General features: G+C 42.6%; 1 protein-coding gene across 2 annotated transcripts; it reads left to right on the forward strand.

Moving 5' to 3' along the window:
- Nucleotides 1-891: 891 nt before the first annotated feature.
- SHISA5 (shisa family member 5) lies at nucleotides 892-24,795 on the forward strand. 2 transcript variants are annotated; one of them, XM_058031876.1, is made up of 7 exons: nucleotides 892-935; nucleotides 4,137-4,208; nucleotides 4,783-4,839; nucleotides 6,011-6,061; nucleotides 18,993-19,108; nucleotides 19,409-19,627; nucleotides 21,752-24,795. In XM_058031876.1, the coding sequence occupies exons 2-7, from the start codon at nucleotides 4,180-4,182 to the stop codon at nucleotides 21,826-21,828; spliced, it is 549 nt and encodes a 182-aa protein (XP_057887859.1). In that variant the 5' UTR covers nucleotides 892-935; nucleotides 4,137-4,179; the 3' UTR covers nucleotides 21,829-24,795. The 2 variants fall into 2 exon arrangements, with proteins under 2 accessions (XP_057887859.1, XP_057887858.1); XM_058031875.1 differs by having other exon boundaries at nucleotides 917-949.
- Nucleotides 24,796-25,913: the final 1,118 nt, after the last annotated feature.

The raw sequence follows: 25,913 nt of genomic DNA on the forward strand, positions 1-25,913 counted from the left end.
AAGTGATTCATTCAGGGAACAAGCACCTTGGCAAGCTTGGATGTGGCACTTGGTGCCATGGTCTTGTTATGAACGGGAACACACTCCCGCAGCTAAAATGATTTCAGCTTTTATTATAAGGTCTAAAGCTTGGAGGGTCGAGCAGGAGTGTTCCTGATGAGTGAGGATGCTGCAGAGCCGGTGCTGGATCTTCTTTTCTTGAGCAGAGATGTTCCTGATGTTCCAGGTGGAGGGGCACACGATCCCACTGGCTCGGATGTCCCCTTTTTATACTGTTTTTTGTTCCTTTGGATTGGTTTATTTTTGGATCCTTCATTTGCATGAAGGTTTAAGGCGCTCGATTGGGCCATTACAGCTCTGTCCAGGCTGGCTTGGAGGGAGGTGCACTTTACTTAGGTGTAATACGGTACACTGAGTACCGTATTTCTTATATCTACTCTTCAATCGCTTTTACAATATAATAACCAAACTTTTTAACAGCACATGCTTAGCAATTATGAACTATTTTACAACCGTTTCTAACCAATTTTTGACAGTCTGGTTGACATGGCGGTGATCAGTCACAGGCAGGACTCGATGATCTTCAGAGGTCCTTTCCACCCTGAATGATTCTGCGATCCTGCGGTGAGGTGTCCCCTCAGGGAGAAAGAAGCCTTCAGTTGGTACTGCAGCAACCGCGCTGGGGAACGGGAGCCGCAGCCGGGGGAACAGGGAACGGGGAACTGAGATCGAGGCGTGGGGAACTGAGATCGGGGCTCCGGGACCGCCTCAGCGCTCTCCCGTGCCGGGGCCGCCCCGCCCCGCCCCGTCCAGCCCGCCGCCGCTTCCCGCGGGCCGCCCCCTCCCTGCAGCCCCCGGGGCACGGCCGCCGCGGTGTCGGGGCGTGCTCGGCCTCTGCCTCCTCCTCCTGCTCGTCCTGCTGTTGCCGGCCGCCGGTGAGCGCGGGAAGGTGCGGGAGCGGCGAGCGGGGATGCTTCGGTGTTCAGGGGGGGTTTGGGGGCTCCGGCGGCGCTTTCGGAAGCGGTGATCACATCCCCCGGGGAGGCCCGGCGTGGGGAGCCCCAGGCTGCGAGCTCGGCCCCCTCAGCTCTGCCGCCCGTGCCGGGGCGGGGACTGAGGAACCTTGGTGTTGGTGGCTGAGGAACGCGTGGTTTTGGGAGCTGTGGAACCGTGATTTTGGGAACTGTGGAACTGTGTTTTGGGGGCCGAGGAACCGTGGTTTTGGGGGCTGTGGAACCGTGTTTTGGGAGGCCGTGGAGTCGTGTTTTGGGGGCTGAGGAGCCGCGGTGTTGGGGGCACGTGATCCCGGCGGCGGGAGGCGCCCACACGCGCTCAGCTGTTTTGGCGCGCGTTTGGGTTCGTCGAAGGAAAAGTTCTGCTGAGGGAAAAGTTCTGCTGGAGTTCGGTGGGTTTGTTTTGAGCCGTGGTGTCGGCCAGCAGTGGCCTGATGATACGAGCTGCTGGTAACTAAGGTGAGGTAGTGATGTAGTGAAGTGGCTGCGGGTTATTCTTGAAGCATCCAATCAAAAACCTTCACCTTTTCACCCTCGACACAGTAAATTCTTCCCATTTACTGGAACATAGTATAAACACTGAAGTGCTCAGTGATGATATCATATTAAAAGCATACTTATGTAAACTTGTTTGATGATTGTGTTCATACATCAAATGCTATTATTGATAATCGGGTTTTTTTGCAGCAGCCCTATCGGTTGCTAATTTGTTATTGTGCTTAGAGGAGGGGCCGTGTGGTCTTTCCCAACTTTGTCATCAGAAAGAGCGGATGTGATCACAGATCTTGGAGAAGGAGAAGCACTCTTTATATTTTATATATCAGTGGTATCACTTGATCAAAGAGATCAAATTCTGCACAAACCTGTGCAGAAAAGTTGCCTGTGATATACAAGAAGACATTTGACTTGGTCAGAGTAACCCAGGATCACAGTTTGTTCGGGGGCTGAGCTGAAATCAGTGTGCCTGACGTTGTCAGAGTTTTATCTGTAAGTACTTCAAGGTATGAGCACCAGAAGAAGGATTCTTTAAGCTGACTCACCACCAAGGTGCTATAGCTGTAACTGTATGCAAGCTGCTCTTGAATAAATAGGGGTGTAAGTTAGTGCTTATTGCAGTGATTGGGGACTGGGAGGGAAGAGTCTGGCAGCTCTGCTCTTGAGATGGAACTTGGTCAGTGTTTAAAGGTTTTGTGTGGTACTGATGGTATGAAACCATCACGGCCATGCCCTGCGGGGTAGGGGGAACCCCTCAGTAACCGGATTGTGTTGGGTTGGATGAGGGCTGTACCCGTTCTCAGGTGATTCAAATAATCAAACCATCACAAGACCGACTGGGGGAAGAAGTGCCATCAGTTGATGAGCTGGAGAATTCAGTCAGTTGAGGAAGTCTCATGGATGCCACAGCTGATGGAAGAAGAGAGGAACAAAGCAGAGGCACCAGATTATTCTTTTGTGTGCTGGGCCCTGGTTGGCTCAGCTCAGCCACCTGAGAGCTGGCCTCGGCCTTTGGTTTTGCTCGCTACTTTATTGTGCTGAAGTAGTACAATTGTGAGGTGCAGGGAGGAATTTTGTTGGCTGCCCTGCTGTGTAATTTCACAAAGTATTTTGGAGTTGGTTTAGCTACCTGCCATTTCCTTGTTAGGGACAGAGGAAGGAGGGAGGGGTCAGGTGGCATTAGGTGTCTGCAGAAGAAAAAATTGATCGACCACGTGTAAGCATATGTAAAGCTGTAAAGTGTACTGTGCTATGGGTACAGAAGTTCCTCTTTGTTTCTATTTAATGAACCTGCATATTGAAACCTTTGGAAGATTTTTGTTTTTCTTTTTATCGTTGGCTGTGATGCCTAAATATTTTTAGCTTTTATATATTTTTCATGTATTTGTAACGTTGTAGGCTGTTAATACAAAGTCCTAACTTGTAGTACTTTTCCTGTCCTCCTTCATAGTATACCTTATTAATACATTCTTGAAATTCTGTTTAGTCTTGACTTTAGTGTAGCAAGGACACTTTGTTTTGCAGCCTGTATTGTAGGCACAGTAAAGTGTAGGGCTGAAAAACATTGGGGGGAGGCTCCAATGGGGCAGAATCCAGGGGGAAATTACCTAACCAACTGCTCTTCTTACAGGATAGTATTTGTAGGTATACTAATCAATCTTAGCAAAATTGGAGAAATAGTGTACTGTGTGTGCATATCACCATATTGTGCACCATTAAGGCTGTCAATTAAAGACTTGCATTTTTATTATCATTTTAACACTGTTTGGAAAAGTTTTGTGTTTTATTCCAGGCAACGGTATTCAGGTATTTCTTGATGCCAGAGAGTGAAGACTGAATTTTCAAATGTTGAAGTCAGTTTACATATTGTCTTTGCCTTTTTTTGTTTGCTTTTTCTGAACAACTACACCTGAAGGATTTTTGAGTTTTTTGGATGGAGTGTGGTTTAGGAGCAAGATATCAGGCTATGTCTTGATAGGAAGGAAAATGATGACTAGAAACCAGCTGACTGCAGAATTTGTCACTGAAAAATGAAGTAATACCTTTCTTGGGAAATGGCTTTGCTTAAACTTTGGGAAGTTAAAAGCTTTTAATTTGCCATTCTTATGGTGCACTTACTCAGGCTTGGGAGGGCAAGGGCAGAGAAAACAGCCAGTCTCTTAAGGAATGTGTCAGCCCAATGAAGTTCTGAAAAGTGTGAGATGTTCCCTAAGGGAGCCATTCTGGTACATGAACATCCCCACTGATTACCACTGGGTATTCAGGTGATGCTTGCAGTGGGAATGCTGCTGGACTGATTTTAGTTCTAAGAATCTGTTGTATGATATCTCTGTTTTCTGCAGTGGATTATCAGGATTAGGATTTTCTGCAAAGTAAACAAAGCAACAGGTGCAAACAACCAAGTCACAGGGAAATCTAAACCCACAGTGAACACAGTGATGTTGCATCTTTTCCATCAAGTCAAATCTCTAGGAAAATTTAACATTTTATTCTAACTGATTTTCGGGCCTTTTGGTATTTTTAACATTTTTGGCAACTCATGTTGCTCTTTGAGTCTTTACAATAATTTGGTAGCTTCTATCAGATACAGTGAAGAAAGTAACACCAGCATCTCATATTTTTGTGCAGTTTAGTGCTTATGCCTGTGTGAACATTTGGATAGAAGTGCTTAATGAAGATGAGCTGCTCTGCGTGTCTGAAGTGAGTATTTGCCTCTGCTATACACAAAAGGAAATTCTTGGTTTGTAAGACCTTACCCAAGTACTCTCAGCATATTTAAATGTTAATTTAGGTGATCTGATCGGGATGAGGAAAAGACTTTGTATGATTATTCCTTTACTTACTAGCTATTGGTTTGTAACTCTTCTCAGTCTGGGTGAGGATTGTCAGGCATATAGTGGTTATTTTGGTGAGGTACAACTTGCACAATCCTGTCCTGATTTCTGCTGTGGATCTTGTCTGGATCGACACTGCTGCTCTAATGTATTCCTAAAATTTGATGAACAAAAATTCCAGTGCAATCAGCTTAATGAAAGTTATTGAGGCAAATTGAATGTATACAACACATTGCAATTCTGTCATCAAATGATAAAAACATAGTGTTTAATGGTTAAATCTTCCTAAAGGACCTTTCTCTTCTAGATCTCTATCAGGGATCTACATTAATGCTTGTTACTTAACTGTAAAAAGGGAACAATGAGCTGGATAAGTTAATGCATAAACTGATGTATGTCTTCTTGATAATTTTCAAATACTTTGTTTAATTTTTCTGAAGGTCTCCTGATGCAGAAGACCCTCTGGAAACTTTAAAGAATCTCGCCGAGAAAATTAGGTAAACTGCATCCACCAACTGGTTGGGATGAAGCTTTAATATGATTTTGTTTTTACCTTTGTGGGAGGGCTTTGAGGCCTGATACAACATGCATTGATGCTTGTTAAAATGATTGTTGTGTCAGTATTACCATATCATGTGGGAAGTCCTTGTTATTGAAAGCTTAACTTCCCACTTTAGGATGCTCAAGGACACGAGAAAGGTGCCACTGGTACCTGCTCCAGATGGAGAATGTTTCCAAGTGAAAGGCATCCCAAGGAGCAGAGAGGACACGCTCTAAAACCCCCTTTTGTGGAGTTATTACTGTAGTCACAGAGTGGGTAATGTGGGAAATTGCCAGGCTTGCTGTGGAGAATGAACCAGGCTGGTTGAGCTCACACCTGAGCTGAGCCACTTGCTTATCTTGCCCCTGGCTCAGGCAGGGCTTAACCACTGCAGGGTTTTTGGGGTGAAACACTGGCCTGAGCTCCATGTTGTCTCTGGAGCACAGAAGCCACATCCCTGCAGGGAAGGTGAGCATCACTCCCCTTACCCAGGCAAAGAGGACTTGTTCAAAGTACAGAGCTGCTCCTTGCAGGCCATGATGATGTGAGTTGGAGTGTGGGAGCAAAGACTGTCAGAGATCCTTTAGCCAGCTGGAGGATGCTGTGACACTGAAATGTCACACTTTGGTTCAGTTTGACTGAAGGTAACAGAAACCCTCTTAAAATTGGTGTTTGGTTTTCTCCATGTAGAGGATGAGCATATGGCCCCACTTGGTGGACAAACTGCTGTGCTTGCTCCTCTCCTCCCCAGAGCAGGGATGCCTGTCAGAGCATACCTGAGTGAAACTAAGCTTAGTTAGTGGAGAAGGTGAGCTTAGTAAAAAGCTGTATTTGTTGGTTTTTGTTGTTAATCACTGACTAACTTTAGCTACTTAGGGCTAATGCAGTAAATGCATTTATCTACAGCTGCTGCAAATCTATGTCTGGTTTATTTGGTTTTGGATGTTGCAAAACTGCCTTGGAACAGTGCTCTCAGGCTATTGTCAAATCCATACTTTTAGCACCAGAGGCAACAAAAAGAATCTCTCCTTTTAGTGTACATTACCTTTCATAGGCACTTGAAACTTGGCTAGGTCACTTTAATAAGTAATAAATTCCATTTTTTGAGATGAATTCTCTTGTTACAGGATCTCTGACTCGGACATATTTCAGGATCCTGATTTGGACTTTGGCCCCGGGTAAGCCATGCAAGCTTTTAAAATGGGATTTGTGTAGAGATTCTTCATTGTGTAATCAGGACATGTGGACCTGGTGGTGCTGGGTTAACAGTTGGATTCAGTGATCTTAAAGATCTCTTCCAGCCTAAACAATTCCATGTTTCTGTGCTGCTAGAATACAAAAACAGAAATACTAGTTTGTGTCTTAAATGTGTGGAGCCCTCAAAATCTGTATGGGTGTTGGAAGAAGGAGAGACATGAGGAAGAATCTGGATGTTGCTATTTAAACCATAACAGTTTCTGTATATAATAACCTGCATCCTCCCTGCTGAACAGGAGGTTGAAGCATTAGCACAGAGTCACAGAATAGTTGGGCTTGGAAGGGACCTCTGGAGATCCAATCCAACCCTCCTGCCGAGGCAGGGTCACCTGGAGCAGGTGACACAGGAATGTGTCCAGGTGTGACTTGATTGTCTCCAGAGGGGACACCCCACTCACTCCCTGGGCAGCCTCTGCCAGGACTCTGCCATTCTTAACATTAAAAAGTTCTTCCTCACAATGAGGTGGAACATCCTCTGTTTTAGTTTACTTCTCTGTACTCTTAGAAAATCCATAGTGGCTCTGGAAGAAAATCTGCTTTTGTTTGAAGTATCTCCTTGGTGTTCTAGCATCTTTTTTAGTTTCCATCAATATTTCTCTGTCTCTTTCAATCTTGGGAAGAAGTAAATTCCTTTAAGCCTATATTGGTGATGACAGGAAAAATGTCAGTTTTTCACAGTGCAGAAGATGATGAAGAGAGGGCAGGGGTTAAAGACAGAATGTTACAGGGTTGGAACGGACATTTGGATGATGTATTATTCCCTGCCATGGCCAGGGACACATGTCCCACTTACTGAGGGCCCATCCAGCCTGGCCTTGAGCACTGCCAGGATTGGGGCATCCACAGCTTCCATTGGCAACCTGTTCTAGTGCATCACCCCCCTGACAGTAAAAACTTCCTTCCTAACAGCCAACCTAAATCTCCCCTCTTTCAGTCTGTACCCGTTCCTCCCTGTGCTGTCACTCCAGTTCCTGACAAAGAGCCCCTCTCCGGTTCCCTGTAGCTCCTTCAGAAAGTGCCGGGAGGTGTCCACACGAGGGTGAGCAGCCCCAGCTGCACATCCTTATCAGCACTCCCGGACTCGCTCCAGCACTCCCTGTCCGTGCTGTGCCGGAGCTCTGGCTCTCGGGTGTCTCCGCGCAGCTTCGTGCGCTGGGGATGGCGGCGCTGCCGGGGCTCCCCTTTAAGGGGCGGCGCGGCCGCCGTGACGTGCGCGGGGCCGGGCGGCGGGCGCGGGGCCGGCGGCGGCGGCGGCGAGCATGGGGTAAGCGGCGGGGCTCGGGGGGCTCGGGACGGGACCGACAGCTGCACGGGGAGCCCGCCCGGCCCTCCCGGCACCTCCGGCAGAGCGGGCTCAGTGCCGGCTGCCAGCGGGGCCGCGCTGTGTTGGTCCGGGCACATCCTCACCTGCGGGGGTAGAAGGAGCCGCGCTAAAGGCGATAGGCACAGGCATGGGGCTGTGAATGCCTTGGAGCCTTGGTCTCTGCGATAAGGAGGAGGATTTAATGTAACAAATATTTTGGAGGAGGGATGCCCCTTCTCAGCTAGGCTGATCTTGTGTCTTCAGATGTGTGGTTCCGGTACAGCCTTATCTTGAAGTCGGCTTGCTCTTTGTAAATGACAGAAAAAAGCATTTAGGAAGGAGCAGTTAAATTGTTTTAATTATCTTTGTTTTCAGCAGTGGAATGTTTTAAAAGAGAACCGTGGATGTCTCAGCTTAAGAAGAGACATTTCTTCTTCCTTCTCTTTTCAATTACATTGCAGCTTTGAAAAATTAGTGTGGTGCAAAGGCCTAGACCTGACATCAAACTTAACTTATTGTTAGGCAATTTTATTAGAAAGGTGGTAATTACTCATAGGAATACTGTCCTTTAAAAGCCATCTGGATATGACTCTGAAGGAAAACCATGTTAGAACTTTCCAAAATGACTTATGACTGAGCTGTCCCATTTAGGGTGTTTCAGTACTGGGAATTTCAGTGAGGCACCATCTGTGACTGCAGCCAGTGGGACACCAAGTAGTTTTTGTTTGGTTACAGACAGTGCCTGGGATTTGGTGTTGTGTATGTTGAGGTTTCTGTGCTTTTTTAACCGAGTAGTAAGCTGAATTCCTTCTGAAGAGTTGTACTGCTTCCTTGCCTGCAAGGTATTCTCCACCCTCTCTCTTTGTGCCAATTTCTTTTAAAAGGCAGGTTTTGCCTTGTTTCTTGATGACTGTGTTAGTTTAATTCTTTGCTGTGGTGAGAGAAGGGCTGATGTCAGAATATTTCTTTGTATCTCCAGTAAGACCAGCGTTCTCTTTGAACAGTTTGTAACACGACAGGAAGCAAAAAGGGCAACTTCCTTTAGTGCCCTGTTCTCTCTTAGGAGTTACAAATACTACCTTTGACACTGCCCTTGAGGAGGAGGTGATGATTTCCTGGCCTTTGGGTCAGAAAGTGTTTAGTTCCCCATTCTTGCATCAGGCTGATTTCTAGATCGAGTTGCCACCCTGGCACACTGCTCACAAATCCTGTCTTGTTAAGAGAACTTCTCCTCTCTGAGTGTGAGTTACAGACTACCTGTGGACTTGCCACTGGACTCTGTGGTCTGGTTGTTTCTTCTCCCTGCTTGGTAATCCTGCCACAATTACACCCTAATTCTAAGGACAGGGTTAGGGAAGGGCTGCTGGTGGAATGTTTGTTTGCTCTTTGGTTTCATGCCCGGCTGAGCAATTTCTAGTTTGTCTGTACTTTTGCTTGTTTGCTGTGTTTATTCTGAGATCTGCAGAAATGCAAGCAAAGCACCAGCTTTCAATAGGTTTCTTTTTAGTGTCATCCTTTGATATTTATGTATTTCAGTATTTATATTGAGTATCAGGTGCTGTTGAGGCAGGTGTGCATTTCGGGCATTTCACATTGCAAGTGGTCCATATGCTGTAATCTTTGGACATTTCAAAGACAGTAAATTACACTCCATTAGAGTGTGTTAATAATGCACTTCTAAGTACTTGAAAGCATTTTGCTTCCCAGAATGCTGCATTTGGAAGCAAATGTAAGCATTCTAGGAAAAGTATAAAAGTCAGGATTAACTCAGATTCAGGCCTTTTATTTTGTTGATCAGTCCTTAAAGATCATGTGGAGCTTTTAGGTCAGGGTGTAGGCATAGGTTTCATAGTGCTGAACTTGATACATTTGTCACCATTTTTCCTTGACCATAAGTGATTTCTCCAATTTCTCCTGTTAGTGAATGTGTTGTGGCAAAGGTTTACTGGAAGGTGTTTCAGGATTTCCCCCCCCCCCCCATTTTAATTGGATTACTGAGTTTTCCCCTGCTTTACTCTGCTTTCAAAGATGGATTGTGAGTAGTAAGGTTAATTTAGTTGGTTTCCCCTTTTCATTCTGCTGTACGGAGTATTCTCATTTTGGGAAACTCTGGAAAAAGCAGAGCACTGATTCACCAGGTCAGAACTTGTTATTATTTTCATTGGTAGTGTGATTACTTAGCCTTGGTATGCCAATTTTCCAATAGTGACCCTTACTGGAAAAGGAAATTAGATGACTCATATCCACAATTCAGCTAATTGTGAAGTATTTGAGTGTTTAAGGAGGTGGAGCAGTTCAGAACATCTGTATCAGTTACAGAAGAAAATAATGTCGTTGGGGCAGCTGATACTGGAAACAAAACTTCACATTGTCTGTGTACACAGTTAATTTGGCTCTGTTTCTGAATGAATTTCTGCCTGTAAGTTACAGCAGATTGTGTAACAAGTACAGTAATGCCTGAGGCAAGGCTGTTCCTCCTTATGAGAAGGGGAAGGCAGGATTTCCATTTTCCTGGGAAGCTTTGGCCAGCCGAGGCAGACCAGCCTTGTTGGATGGGGATGTGCTCATTTGGGGTTTGAGCAATGTTGTCTTGTGGCTTCCTTGTCCTTTTGTGATACAGAGAAAATCCATGCCTGGTTGCAATGTGGCATCTACAAGAGGCTGCTACAGGCTAACATGGTAAAACCAGCATCTTTGTAACAGTGAAAGTGTTTATCCTGGTTTTCTTTGTCTGGTTTAGATATTTTCAAGCCCATATTTTCTCCACAGACAAGGTCAAAAATGCTATTGAACTATGCCCTGATTCTTCTCCCCTGCTATCACACTATCAGGGAGTCCAGTTTAAACTTTCTGGTATATTTGGATACTCCAGGATCTGTAATAGGTAAGAAAGTAAATAATGAAGATAATTACAGAGTCACAGAATTGTTAGGGTTGGAAGGAACCTCTGGAGATCATCTAGTCCAATCACCATTCCAAGGCAGGGTCACCTGGAGCAGGATACACAGGGATGTGTCCAGGTGGATGTGGAATGTTTCCAGAGGGAAGACTGCATAAAAATTGGGAAAAAGCTTGCAGAAATGTAAGCAGTCTCTGTTTAATGAGCAGAGGATTTCTTTTCCAGGGCTGGTCCTTGATATTTTCTGTACTAAATGAGTTAAACTGCATCCAGCCTGTTCTGTGAGGCTCATGTTCAAGCACAGGCTAATCTCACCAAGGAATGTAAGCTTCTTGCCTGGAAACAACTGAGACTTGGATTTTAAACTACTTAAAGAAATGTTTCATGCTTTTTACTGGCCTGAAAAGTAAACATCAGCTTGCACAATTAGCAGTGGGAACTTGCATTGCCTTTGGTTTTGTGTTCAGTGTGTTCTTGGTGAAGAAACAGCTTGAAGGTGGCAGAGGGTTCTGAGCTGAGGTCTCTGCTGCTGTAGGCACTTCAGGTTTTGTTTCCTCAGAAGCCAGGCAGGAAGGAGAGGTTGAAAAAAGCTGCCCTGCTGCAAGAGGCAGATGGGCACGGCTGGGTTAGTGTGCCCTGCTAACCACAGAGGGCTGGGTGACAGCAACAGCCTGAGCACACAGGGGCACAGCAAGATTGATCACTTGGATTCTGTGCAGGAGTTCATTTTCCTGTGGCTTTGTGCTTCATTGACTGTAGCTGCCTAGCAGGGTGGAGTGTTCCCTGTGCCTGTGGGTGCTCCTGTGCCTCTGTGTAGCTCTGAAAACAGTACATTTTTAACATACATGCTGGCTCTGGAGAGAGCTTGTGGAAGAGGTTGCAGGTGGGGTAGCCCTCAGAGAAGGATCTTATAACCCAAGAAACAGAGAATCCTTTAAAAACATGTTTAAAAGACCATGATGGCTATTTATTAGAATCTGTAAAAATTTGAGCATTTTGAGCACCAACTCTGCTTTTTCATATACTGCCATAAAAAAAGCCATGGCCTGAGGTGTAGCTGGATATATTTGCCACAGATTGTGTTTGTGGATGTACTATGGGAGGAGGAGAATACCCTCAAATCGCCCAGCTTTTTAAAACTGCAGCTGAAGGGTCTTCTGTGAAATAAACAAATTGGTTTAATTTCAGGAAATTACCAGTTGTGTAGAAATTGGCCTTTTGACAGAAGCTTTGTATTCAAAACATTTTACACCATTCATTTTTGATGTGATACACCTCTGTTTTTATTAGCATGATCTCTGGCTCTCAATTCCACTGAGAAGTAAATTTAAAAACCTCCTTTTGTTTTTTTTAGGGTGTGAAAGGCACTAGTCATCAGGGTCACTTTTGTGACTCTTTGGTGAAGGTCTCATTAATAATCAATGCCATTTAAAAGAAGCAGTGGTTGGCCAGATGTGACCTCTGCTGCAGTGGTCTGTTCTTGTTTGTACAGTGTTGGATTTTCCTTGATGATCCTTGTTGTGCTAACTAATATTCCAGAAGAGAAGGGGAATGTGGGGCAGGATGTCTCTTCATAGCAGTGCAGGATAATTAATTCAATGTAATTCAAACTTTGCTCTTGCCTGAACACAGTATTTGGAAATTTTATATGTGTGATGATACATGAGTAATGTGGGTAAAGAAAAAGGTGTGTTTCCTATAAAAGCTGGGTTATGAGGCAGGCAAAGCAGGTGGGTGTAACCCAGTCCAAACTTCCTTTTACTGCAGTTCCAGTCTGTTTGGCAAGTCATGCACCAGGCTTCAATTTGCCAGGAAAAAAAAACAACTTTAACTCTTTGGCCAAGTTAGTTTCTAATTAGTTGTTTAAATCTGCTGCTAGAATTAGTATGATACTGGCAGTAGCAAATTCATAATATTGCAGTTTTTGTGGGGAAGTTTTTTTTGTAGCACTTAATAGTTTTTTCATTTGGTTTGGAGTTTTTTTTTTTTTTCCAGTTAAACTTGTTCTACTAATTCAGTTAACCATCTAAGAAAAATCCTTCCCATTGCCAGATTTGAATTTGGGTGTGGGGGTAACATCCTGTGTCCTTGAAGTGGGTGGTAGGAAGGGAACTGACTCATGTTGTTTGCCTTAAATATCTGTAATCATGCTACATTCTCTTTTTGCCACTAAGGGAACATTTGAAATTTATTTCCCACCTGCAGAAGCAAATGCCTTTAATTCTGTTTAAGGGCAGTTTGTTATGCTGAGTACAGTGGAGTGAAAATTATCTTGGGGCCTGCCTGAAGCTGCATTGTTAGTCCTTGCACTGCTGATGAAAAACTTCAGTCCCTCTGAATGCAGCCTTGACTTTTCCCCTTGTTATGTGCATATTTTAATGCATCAGTTACTTACAGAAATTACTCTGTTTTCTACAAAGTGTACAATAATAGATTTCCTGGCAAACTTCACCAGAAAATCTTATTTTTAGGATGTATTACAAAGGGATTTATATACATAGACATATTTAGTACAAGTGCACTCTTTAAGGACCAAGAAAAGATGCTTGTGTACATATTCCATAATAACCTGTTGGATCAGGGTGTCAGATGTCTGAGTAAGACCACAAACTGCAGGAAGTTCCCTTCATGCCACTTTCTCATAAAGGCTGCTTAAGAACGTGTTGTGCTAAGCATGATATTTTTAAAAAATGGAGAATTAAAAAAATAATGTAAATATAATATTTAAAAAATAGTAGTTAGCTTAATTCCAGTAGGTCGTTGTGTATAAAATTGAAGTTTATTATTTTGGGCTCAAGGTAATCCACATCAGACTCTTATTTGCACAAACAGCTAAAGGCTCCATTCAGCACATATTTAGCAAACTTCTTCCTGTCAGGTTCTTGCCTTCTCTTTTCTGTGGCACTCTGGCAGTTTTAGAGTTTCTTGCTTCCCATGGCATTATTGTTGTTGTAGCTCGTTTCTCAGGGCAGAGCTGGGTCCCTGGCTGTGCTCAGTTTGGGCTCCGGGGATGCAGCTCAGGGCTGTTTATACTGCAGGTAAACAAAGGGGTTGTTTTGCTGGAGCTCCCCTTGCAAACTCCTTTTGGGACTACCCAGAAAGAATTATGGAAGGTAGTGCTGAGTTTTAGGGGTTTTCATTTATTCTGTGTCCCTGCTAGAGCAGTTTGCAGTCCGTGATGGCTTGAGCTGGTGCTGCTCTGAGGGGTTAGTCAAAATAAAGTGCAAAAACCCTTTTCACAACATTAAGGGACTGAACCCCAGGAGAGACACTCTCAAGTGCTAATTGAGTTAACATTTGTCTGAAACACCAGACATCACAATTCCAATCCTCACTTCACTGCATTGCAGGGCTCCTAAAATGACTGTGCAGTTTCTCAAAGCTGCCGGTCTGATGAAACAACCAAGATTTTGCAGAATTGAAACCATGCTGCCCAGGCTGAGTCTTTGGCTGCCTGTTGCCTGCCACAAGAATCACTTGGAAACTTCCTGATGGTGTGGAGATCCTGTTCTGGGGAGATGGCCAAGGCTGCACCAGCAATTACTGTGATTGCTCCTGCACCAGGAGGCTTCACTCTGCTGTGGGTTCTGATTGTCTGCTTGTGCTGAAGCTCCTGGCTCTGCTGAATTAGGCTGCTCCCTCTTGCAAGTGTTAAAATCAAGCTAATGTTTCCCTGTAAGTTTGCTTTCTGAGTAATAGTAAATTATTTTCGTTTAATCTTTAGGAAAGTGGTTCTTATGTTTTGAATTTTTATGCTAAAACGTTAAACTGAGCAAGTGTGTTGCTAGTAAAATTTTAAGAACTAATCCCTCTGAAAGGCTCAAAAAAAAAAGTCTTATTTTCCTGCTGAACTTCACAGGCAGGATGTGGCACTGTATGGCAGTGACTGAAATGTGAGTTAGGCATCTCTGTCTGGGGACTTGTACACCTGAGTCAGGGTATTCATGTGGATATTTTCCATTTCTGGGAACTGGATCCTTTTCTGGAGCACTAAGGAATGACATGCATCTACTCAATTTTTTATTTTACTTTTAGGAATGGCCTAAATTATCTTTTGAAGTTTTTCCAGACCACCCCGTGTTACAGCCGTAACTCACTATTTGTAAATGTTTGTTTTGAAAAGCAGCAGTGCTTTTGAAAAGAGCTTTGCCAATGTGTTTCTCGAAGCATGGAACAAATCTTGGAATAGATTAAAACTTGCACAATAAAAAGGCTGCTTAAGCTAATTTTTCATTACTAGGTGGTCTGATTGTTAATTTGGATATTTTTTTTCTGTTTTAAGACAAAATTTTTGGTGTGTCCTACTCACATGAAGGCATAGATATGTGAAAACTTCCTTTGTATCAGCTTACAAAATGTCACTGACTTAAGTGATTCAAACTATTAAGAAGAGTTAAAAATACATTGCTGGAATCAAAACTTTGATATTTGAAAATGCTTTAAATAAACTCTACATTTTTTTTTCCATTTGACTGTTCAAGATCTCCAACATGAGCAACTGCCTTGAGAATTAACTTCTACAAATAGTATTATTTAGATCCTGGTCTTGGTTCTCACATTTTAATATGTCTGTTGCATTTCATTCAGTTCTGAAAGGGGTAAAATAGGCAAGTAACTCCCTTGATGTGAGCTGATAGATATATTGAATAATTAGACAGTTTTAAAGTGAGTCTGAGAGATATTCTCATTACAGATACACTTCAGTGGTGAGAGGATGGGGTAGAAGTGGAGGTAGGGCAAGGCAGGAGAGAGGTGGTGATGGGAAAGGGCAGGATGTTATCTCTCCATTTTTATAAATAGAATAAATCTCTCCATATTTGCTTTTCTGTACATTTTATGAGAATTTGTAGTTTGTTATTGCTGCAGTAAAACTGCTGTTAGGTTTGATTTCGTTTTTTATGAAATCATTGGCAAAAGTTCACTTTGCTGTGAAGAGAAAGAAGCAGGAAATGTCAGTGAATGAGCTCAAGCTGTTTATAACTGTGCTTTATTTAGCCTATGGTATATAGAATGTGGGAGTCTGGAAAGCTGGATGTGCCTGACGCCAGCAGAGCACTGAGCTGCTGCTGTGGCCACCCTGATTGCTGCACTCTGACGTTTGTTTGCAGAATGCAGGCTCAGGTGTGCTTTTGGTTTCGCTGGCCTTTGTTTTCTCATGGTTAACCATTCAGGGGAAGAATCTGTAAGCAGCAATCCCTCACGTTTCTTTTTCGTTTATGTACAATGCTAACGGTAATTAAATTATCATTTAGTGTGAATATGGTTTATTCCAAACATTTTAGCGCCCTTTAGGCACCTGATGAGTCTCCTTTAGGCAGATTCATCAGGTGAAAGCAATCAAATGAAGCAATTTTTGTCTGAGAAGGCAGTTAGCACACTGCAAGGGAGTATTTATACAGCACCTGGAATATATTGTCTCCTAAAGGTTGCAAGGTTCACTGAGTATATTGAGCACCATTCTGACTTCACTTGACCATCATCTGTTAGTGGCAGCCCTCCTGCACCTTTTTCAGTAGTGGGATATCACTTAAATGCTAAAGAAGTGCTGAGACCAGTACTCCTTGGGCAGTAAAAAAGACATTATTACAGTAGTGACTGGCCATGCAGAAATTCCAAAAGAATATTGCTGGTTTTGGTTGTCAATATAAATACTTAGAAAAAAAAATTTTGAAGAACTCCAGTGTTAAAAGAGAGTGTTGATGACATGAATTACAAGTTCACAGCACTTACTGATTTTTCTGTAAATATCTCCCTACTTTACGTTGTTCTAAGACATTAGCCTGCATGAGCCCAGGCACTGGCAGGAAAATTATCTGCTGTGCAGTAGATGATAAAAATGCCTGCCAGGAACCAGTTGTTGCACTCCTTAAAGAACTGAGAAGAGCTAACTCCTCTCTGTTATTTGACTTGCTGGGCTGTCTCTGAAAGTTCATAATTTGGTCTGCAGCAATCAGGCAGTGTTTCAGTGGGCAGGAGTGGATCACAGTGTTTGCACACACAAACACAGAGCTCCAACCTGTACACCTGACACACCTGCACCTCAAACATGTGTCTGCATTTAACCCTTCTGAAGATGGGTGCAGAATGTCCTTGTGTCCTGGCTGTGTCATTTTTTCAAGGACACAAGTGATCCAAATGCCCAGGGTGTCTCTCACAACTTGGTGAAGGCGAGGGCATGGTGTGTTGGTTTTTTAACTTTGCTTTTGTTGTGTTCCTTATTAGAGGTGGCAAATAGGAGATATCTGCTTCATTGAGCACAAAACTTTATTAAAAACTAACAAATGGAGCCCATGGTCAGTGTTTTTATCTGTTGATGGCCCTCAGCTTGGCTGCAGATGGGCTTGTGCTGTTTTCTCTCCTTGTATCAGAAATTGATTTGGTTGTGAAAGATGATGGGGCAATTCCAGCTTCCTGCTGTTCTTGGTAATTTATGATGAGTAAATATTTCTCCACTGTAAATATTTCTCCACTTTCTCAATTTTTCTGATATCTTTGATTCTCCCCAGCCTTTGCTGAAGTTCTAAGAAGTTCATTGTCTGTACAAGTGAAGAATTTTAGTTGTCTTTGTTAGCCCTAATCTCTCTCCTTGACACAAGAATTTCTTTCCTTAGCATAGTTCACTACAAAGAAGGTGTTTTTCCTTTTCTGGGGAAAAAACCCAAGGAAGAATCTGGAAAACTTCTTTGCTTTGTCTGTGCTGCTGTTGCTGGAGAATAGCTGTGTATAAAGGAAGCAATGTCAGCCTCCCTAGTGAGAGAGCTCTTTCAGGGCTGGTCCAAAGTGGAAACAACAGAAAAGAAAAAGTTCTTGGCTGCTGCACAAGTATCAGAAATTGCAGTTGACATTTCTTGTCCTGCAGTTTCTGAAGGTGTCAGTAGTTTGTCACAGGTGTTCTTGCTGTTTCCTGAGAACATTGGAATCAGGATTGTGATTCAGTGTACAAATCCATTGAGAGCAGTTCTCTCTCTCTTCTCTTGAAATCACATTTGTATTTTGCTTTTTAGACCAGGCTGGAAAGAAATGGGATTTTTTGGATGGTGATGAGCTGGCTGTGAGCTTACTGTGCTGAAGTGAAGATAATGCTCATGAGGATGAGAGGCCACTTAAAACTGAGTGTTCAGGAGTGTGTGTTTGGGTCAGCATCTCAAAAATGTTCTGTGCAAATAAATGGGGCAAAACACACATGTTTTCCTCAACACATTATTTTCACCTTTACATCCTGTGGTCGTGTTGCAGTAATCCATTTATTTTCCTGGCAGTGTCTCTGACTCTGTTACTTCAGGAGGCTGCAGCAGTTCCTGCTTCCTGTATCCCATTCAGTACTCCATGGTTGTATCCATAGTGCTGCATTTAGTGCTTCACAGAATCAGTGCTCAGCCAGATACAGTTACAGTTTCATAAAGTCAGTGTTTTGGAAGAGATTTGACTCAAGCTTATTCTTCTAGCTTTTGCAGAAACAGAATAAAATTGATGCACCCTCTCTTAAGGTGAAAGAATGCATTTTAAAGTGAGCCTTTCTATTTGTCAGTGCTCAGCTTACTAAGGGTTAAGTTGCTCTAGAAGACACTGAGGTGAGATCTTTTAAATTTGGGCTAGGGCAAAGCATTTTGCAATTCTTTTTGTCAGTTTTTTAACCTTCCAGTGTCACTGATACTCAAATGCAATTTTCACATTTGGCGGGTGTTTGGTAGCCAAGTGAAAATTGCTGGATGCAGTGGAGATGTTTTTTTCTTTAAAGCTGTTAACAGGAAACTGAGCTGGGGAAAAAAAACCAAAGAGAACTCTTTAGCCAAAATCTCTACCAACAAACAAAAACAGGATGGATGTGAAAATGGCTCTCTAGTCTTTACTTTATAGCTGATTGTTCTTTAAAACTGACTTCCTGCAATTGTCCCAAAACCAATGCATCGTGTGTTTTCTAAGAAATAAGGGTGCTGGAGATTTTGGCTTCCATGGAAGATGGGCTTTATTGATTGCAGACAGTAGGAAACAGATCATTTCATTTAGCACTTTAAGGGGATTGGCACTGGCTTTGCTGTGATATCTTTTCTCCCCTGTGTGGTAATTAGAACTTGTAAAGCTTTGAGAGGTGACTGGTTTTGTCTGCCCCCATCATTTCGTGCTCATCACAGGAGTCAAAGCTGTTGTAATCTCTGGTCTTCCCATAATAAATGTGGGAGTTTTAGGCAGTGTTTCTGTATCCTATAAGGTAACCTGGCATACTTGCTATTGCACTAAAGTCAGGATTTCAGTTCTTTCTAACTGTATGAAACATGGATTCTAAAATAACTGTGTACAGAGGCCAAGGAACCTGCTAGGAATCTCTTCAGGGCTGAGATTGTCTTCAGCTGTCAGTTTGGGACTGGGAGGTCTTAGGGAATGTGGGAAGAACTTGTGGGCTTGCTCTGAGCCTGTGTGTTCACACTAAAACAACAACAGTCACAGTCAGACTAAAATGAGAGGGACCAAAGACCCCTTGTCAGGGGTGGTTCAGCTTCTCTGCCTCAGCAGACCTGACCTCCTGCAGCACTGCCTTGCACAGTTGTTTCTTAGTCCAATAAGGACTGAGAGATTGGAGGTGGAGCAATGTGTTTGCTGCAGGTTTGGTGAAGGAGTGACACTTACCAGTTCTGTGGTCTCTGTCTTGCAGTTTTGGAGCCCTCATTGGCATTGGAGTTACTGTTTTTGCAGTGATTGTTGTCACTATTATTCTGTGCCTCACCTGCTCCTGTTGCTGTCTGTACAAAGCATGTCGACGACCACGCCGTGAGTAGCTCTGGATTTATTTTCTTCTTCACATCTTTGAAAATGATTTTTTTTTATCCCTCCTGGAAAATTGTGTTCCTATAAGAGGTGAAAATACTCTGCTCAGAAGTTGCAATACCTAAATATTAAAAATCAGCATTTAAGCAGCTTCAGAATGTGAGGTTGTGGAGGGATGTTTTGGAATATTTCCTGAGCATTTAGAAGTTCTCTTCCACCCCACCATGTGGGGGGTCTGGGAGTTGTTGGGGGCTTTTCTTTAGGGACCACCAGCACTAACCATGTTCCTTTTCCTTGCTGTAGCTGTGGTGACCACTGCCACCACCACGACCGTGGTTCACTCTGCCTATCCCCAGCAGCCAGCAGTGCCACCCAGCTACGCAGCAGCTCCGTACCAAGGCTACCAGCCCATGCCTGTGCAGCCCCAGCCAGGCATGCCCGTGGCTCCCTACCCTGCCCAGTACCCTCCCCCTTACCCCACCCAGCCTGCAGGACCCCCAGCTTACCATGAAACTGTGGCAGGTAAGGCAGCACCAAGTGCTTCTCATCCCCTGAACAGCTCAGAGAGAGCTGCTCTGGAGCAAATCTTAGGTTATTTACATTTATTATTGTCTATGGCTGTGTTAATACAAATGTAAACAAATTTTGTAAAGCTCAGGTTGTGGTGGATGATGTTACTCACCCTGGTGGAAATTTCCCTCTCACTGTTCCTGTGTTAAGCATTGCCAGAGGAGGTGTGAGCTGGAGCTGTATGGCAAAGTTTGGCAGTGTGTGGGACTGTCAGCAGATCCAGTAGAACATTTTACTAATTCAGCTGACATTTAATATTAAAATCAAAGTCAATTAACATACATACATACATATATACATGAGTTGGATGTTTCCACATTCCCTTTCTAATTTAGTATCTGTGAGCTCTATTCTATAAGAGCATGTAGTGACAGGACAAGGGGAATGGATGCAAACTAAAGGACAGCACATTTAGATTATTTTATATATATATATATATATATATGTAACTAGTTATTACTTACTAGGAAAAAATGGTTTACTGTGAGGTTTGTGAGGCCCTGGCACAAGTTGGCCAGAGAAGCTATGGACACATCAGAAGTGTCCAAGACCAGTTTGGATGGAATCCTGAACAGCCTGGTCTCATGGTAGGTGACCCTGCCCATGACAAAGGGATTGAAAGGAGAAGTCTGTAGACAACTTGCAGTTAAAATTATCAGAATCTTTTTTCTTCAGCTTTCCTTCTTTCACAGCATTGTTTTCATGCAGCCTTATTGTTGCAATGACTAATTCCCACTTCTGCTGGTAATAGCTGTTCTCTGAGCAATTGGCTCCAGATTGCTCAGAGAGGCCAAAACTGGGCTTTTACCTGCAGATATTCAAGTTCTCTTACAAACCTCACTGGTCATCCTTTTACATAACAAAGTATAGTCCTGACTAGTAGATAATGCCCTTAGGAAGTAACTTCCAGGACAGCTTGGATATAAAATGGCTTTTAATGGTGTGAAAGATTTGCAAACAGTTAGAAATTGTATATTAATAATGTGCAAACCAGCCCCACATGTGAAAACACTGACTTGGCAGGACTGTTGACTCTGTTTTTCTGTTATAAATGCCAAAGAAGCTGTGGCTTTTACAGGATTATGCCAGAGTGCTTTGACTTCATCTTTTTCATATGAGAGAGCCAATAAATTAGTCATTTCACTTCTCCTGCTCTCTGGTTTCTCAGGCTGTTGCTGGTTTTTAGTTTTAAAACAGTTGTTTTGTTTTGGGTTTTTTTGGATTTTTTTCTTTCTGGGAACACACCAAGACACCTTCAATGTTGGCAGCTGAAAATGCCTCACAGTGAGAGTTGTTCCCTTCATTTCTCCTGCCTGTTAACCAAGGGCAGGCTGTTAATTGTGTCATGTGCCAGGGGAGAATACCTGCTCTGCCACACAGGAGCCAAGCCCACTCACTTCACAGATCAGCACAAGATAACCACACTTGCACTTTCCAGGGATCTGGTCAGGTGCTGCTTGAACAAGCTTGTGCTGTTTGACAGAGCTGAAAATGGAGATGCCACTTGAGAGCAGCTGTTCTCAGAACAGTAGGAAATAAGAATCTCTTCCAAGGGATGCACATCTGGTATATAAGTCAAACTCTTTCATGTGCTCAGTAGTGGTGGGATATTTTTTCCCGTTTATGTTACTTCCTTTATTAATTTTTTGACACTTAGCAGGAAAGCATTTTCCTTGCAGGAATCCTAATATGATTTCTCTAGTCCTTTTACCAGTGTTTTTTTTTTTTCCTCAGCACACTGTCAGGTATATCCTCTTGTATGTGCACTCCTTACTTCCACTGGCTCTTTTTTGAGCCAGATCTGTTCCTTTTTTTAGGCTAGGTTCTCCCCTAAAGGCTGCTCATGTACACTCAGCATTAAAAAAGCCCCAAAGCCAACAAGAACAAAAGTTTTTGTGCCCTTACTTCTGAAATGCAGATGTTTTGTGACAAGCTGTTTTCAAGTCTCCAATTAAGATGCTGGCTAGGTTGAACCTCTGAACTGTGCACTCAAAGCAGAAATTGCCATTTTATATGTAGAGTTCAGAATGTACCTTTTACAAATCTGTTTTTTTTTCTTGTGTTTTGCTTTTGCAGCTGGTGCTGGAGCTCCTTACCCCACCCAGCCCCCTTACAACCCTGCTTACATGGATCCTCAGAAGCCCACCTATTGAAAAGCTTCTGCTGTGCTTCTGCATACAAAACTTTTCAAAATATCATTTGTTCTGTTTACACCATGCTCATGTACTATATTTTTCTGGAAGACAACAATTTTTTGTTAAACTAGAGTGAAAATCAATTCAGTATCTTCTTTTTTTTTTAATGCTCCAAGGAAGGAGTATTTTTCTTGCAGAAGTTGATTTATACCTCAAGCAAATACAAAAAGAGATTTTGCTCTAGATCCAATGAGAGAAGCAAGAAGAAAGAGTATTTCATAAGTACACAACCACAATACCATTTGCTGTGCAATAATTTTGAGAGGAATGGTCTAATATGAGCATTGTCAAATACCCAAAGCTGTAGCAATCTTTTGCACAGTATTAAAATGTAAAATCTTAACCTCTAAGAAACTACCTGATACATGTTATGTAAGTTCTGCCTGTTTTGAAGCTACTATTGTTAGGTTAGCTACAATTTAATACATTTCATTTGTCATTCAAAAGGGAATTTTCCTTTTTTGCATCACATTTGCCTTTGGTAAGGGGTAGTGCACCATGTTTAATTGCCTTTGAGCTAGTTCTAAATAGCATGAGTTGGTTGTTTCCTTGTTTTCTGTCCCAATTTTAAGGTTTATAAACTGTGCCTCCACTGGATCTTATAGCTAGAAATCAACAGACGCTCTGCCACTTAAAGGACCAAATAGATCAAAAGCTGAAACCCTGAAAATTCTCCATAAAAATTATTGGATGAGTATTTTTTGTTCAGCTAGTATTGGACAAACTTAATTGAGCTTGTTGATGAGTTTGGAATTACAATCAGCCTCTTAGTGACACATTAACAGAGGTACCTTGGCAGCCTCATCACAGAGAAGGAATTCATGTACAGGAGGGATGGGATATCAGCAGAAGATTGGGGTTTTCAAATGCTCAGGGGGTTTTCCACTGTCTCTAGTGGGAACTGTAGGTGGCAGGAACCTAAGAATTGCAGAGCTTTATAAATCCAGTCTGCAGTGGAGTAACAGTGTGCTGGGTGAGGGGCCACAGTGAGCATTACACCTCCCCTTTGTCTTTAGCATTCCCAGAAAGCTGAGCAGAATGAGAAGTCAGGGAAAGGAAGGATTTGTCACAGGCAGGTAATGTATTTTTATTTGAGAAGGTAATGCCTTCAGTCATGAAACATCTTGAGACATCTCATGGCTGGTGACACTGCTGGGGCTTTAGGCTTATGAATCTTTCATTGCTCAGACAAATAAGGTGGGGGGTTTTTTCACTGTCCTCAACAATTCTGTCTTTTCCAACATTGAAATGCAATTTGTTGTTAAACCTCATAGAACTATGTAGTTATTTGCATGTATCACTGTGACATAATCACTGAAATAATTTTAACATATTTTTTACACTGATTTTACTTTTTTAGAGAGGCCATTGAGCCATTTGCCCTATCATTCTACATTTGGGGTATATTATTGTTTGGTGGCATTGTTTTACCTCACAGAGTGGGTGGAAGTTGCTGTTGTCAAAGGCAGCCTTGTTCCCCTTCCTGATTTTTTGAGTCTATTTCTGGATTATTACAATTCTTTTTTTAAGAAAGTTTTCAGGGCATTTCAGAAGAAACTTGTTGAAAGTTTTTACACTGGGGTTCATGACAACCTGTGCCCCTCTGTTACACCTCTCTGAGTGTTGAAGTTAATAGCATTAAATGGTGCCAAGAGGCACTTACAGAACATTTATCTGTGTATCCTGTGTCTGTGTTCCTCCTCTTTCCTGCCATGTCAGCTGAGAAATTGGGCAAAACTTCCTGACACTGTCAGATGTTACATGGGACCAACCAAAAAAGGATGGTGTCTTCTGTATGGAGGAGGAAGTATTGCCTTAGAAATCTGGAATGTTTCTGTGGGAGATCACTGAGGAACTGCAGAAATAAATCCCATGCTGCAGATCCTACCCCTGGTGCTTATTCATGGAGAAGGAGGGCAGAGATTGTTGCAGCACCTTTGTTAGCCTGTGTGGAGCCAGGGAGAGCAGGTACAGCACCCAGTGTGGGGTTCCTGAGGTTGTCACTGTGCCCTGCTCTTCCTGTCCCCCACCTGGTGTGACAAAGGGAGCATCACAGTGTCCTGTTTGGGTTGGGAGAGGGAAGTCTGCAGTTTCATGGCAGGATGGCTCAGTCCTCTTCCCTGAGGAGATGGGAGCAAAGGAAGGAGGCAGCAGTAAGGGACATTCCCAAATAGGAGGCTTTGGGGTGGAGGTTGTACAGACCAAACAGATGGTCCTGAATTGCCACTGCTCTCTGTGGGAGATGAGGGTTAAGGAGCCTGAAAATGGACACCTTTCCATCAGTGGACATGTGCAAATGATGGCTGTGTACAAGGGAAGAGATCAGTCATTAATGTACAAGGAGCTGCCTTAGCAGTACTATTACTAATTCACTTACAAAACTTACTGAAAGAAGAGAAAATAGTCCAGTTCAAAATTAATCAGATTGTGATTAATTTCTTATTGTTAGTGCATTAATCATCATTAACAATGAGGTGTAGGACCAAATTTTATTTGGTTCTTGCCTTGCATACTGGTTGAAGCTTGTTTTCAGATACTGACAAGAATGGGATGGTTACAGAAAAGGTGGAGATGATCCAGAAGTTTTCAGTTTAAGCACTGCTGATGTGTCAGTCCCAGTAGCTGCTGCCTTCACATCACACTTGTTCTCCACAATGCTCTAGGGAGGGGGGAGGGAGCTAAGACTTTAAATGTTGATATATCTTTTTTTTTTTTTAATTCTGTAAGTGCCTTTGTTTCAGAAATGTTATGTGAAATTAAAGACAGTAGAATATTGAATTTACTAGATAATCATTGTTGCTTTTGTTACATACTGTAACCTTGCTTTGTATGTTGTTTGTAGGTTAAACATAAGTATTCAAACCAAATGGCATAAACTCTATGCACCTTTGTAATAAATTCAGTGTTTGAAGTACATTCTGTCAACTTGGTTTTCTTAGCCTTATTTTGAGTATTATTTAGGGGTGTGTCTGCAAAGCTACATTTTCCTTCATGTGTTTGACAGCTGGTGTTACTGAGTGTCCTTCAGGTCACCTTGTATCATGAATACCACTTTTGGTGGTGGAGACTGAAGCCTAACCAAAATTACAGATCACAGAATAAAGCAAGGACAGTGTAAGCTGCTGAATGATCCTCTGACAGGCTGCTGCCAAGCAAGTCCAAAAGGATTGATTCTAAGGAAGTCTGTAATTTCATTAAAAATATCTTCTCGACCTGTTTAGACTTGGGTGTTGAGTATTGTGCCTCATTCATCAAATTGACAAATTCAGCATGAGGTAAGTGGTGCTTTCTACTCTGTCTGAAAATGCTTTTGCTGAAGTGTTTTGTGTATTTAATAGTTTTGATAAAAATGTTCTGGAAAGGTTGTATTCACACTCCTAACTCATTAGTCTTTCACTTGAAAATATTTTCTTTGAGCAGGTCAAGAGTATTCTTTATATGACACCACACAGCAGTGAATTGTTTAGTGTATCAGCATTATTACCTTGAATTGCCAGCTACATTCTAATGTAGCATTTAAAAGAAAAACAAAGAGAGAAACACAGAAATTAAAAAAAAACCCACACCCAATCAAAACCCCATAATTGGGTAGTTTTGTAGTGTTACTCCTTGAATTTGTTGGAGTCTCAGCTACAGGCTGATAGTGTGTTGGAGGTGCAATACAAATAATTTCACTTCTAGTTTTATTTCATATTTTCTCTTAGTTGACTGGGGGCAGCAGACAAAATGCATGTTAAAAACCTAAATCTAGAAAACATACAATCAAGGTTTGGGCTAGAAGTGACACCAGGAAATTGCAGTTATTTGTGATGATTCTGTTGGCACTGCTTTTATAGTTTCATAATAGTTCATCTATTTCTCTTTTCCCATGACTCTTAGCAGGTGCACCTGTCCAGTATGGCTGAGTTTGAGAAGTGACAGGCAGAGAAATGCTCAAAGGAAAGCTGTGTGCTTTTCCCTCTCTGCACACAGGGCTGAGGAGCAGAACCTGGGGTTTCATTAAAACCTGCAGATTCCCTTAAGGACCACACAGGGTTTCAAAG

This window comes from Melospiza georgiana, chromosome 11 (assembly GCF_028018845.1).
Source record: "Melospiza georgiana isolate bMelGeo1 chromosome 11, bMelGeo1.pri, whole genome shotgun sequence".
NCBI classification, from domain to species: domain Eukaryota; kingdom Metazoa; phylum Chordata; class Aves; order Passeriformes; family Passerellidae; genus Melospiza; species Melospiza georgiana.

What these genes read in the sequence shown, in the direction of transcription:
- SHISA5 (XM_058031876.1), top strand. Translation starts at nt 4,180, where the DNA reads ATGAAGATGAGCTGCTCTGCGTGTCTGAA. An exon ending in AGCTGCTCTGCGTGTCTGAA is followed by an intron (nt 4,209 to 4,782) that starts GTGAGTATTTGC and finishes ATTTTTCTGAAG; the next exon opens with GTCTCCTGATGCAGAAGACC. An exon ending in TTACCATGAAACTGTGGCAG is followed by an intron (nt 19,628 to 21,751) that starts GTAAGGCAGCAC and finishes TTGCTTTTGCAG; the next exon opens with CTGGTGCTGGAGCTCCTTAC.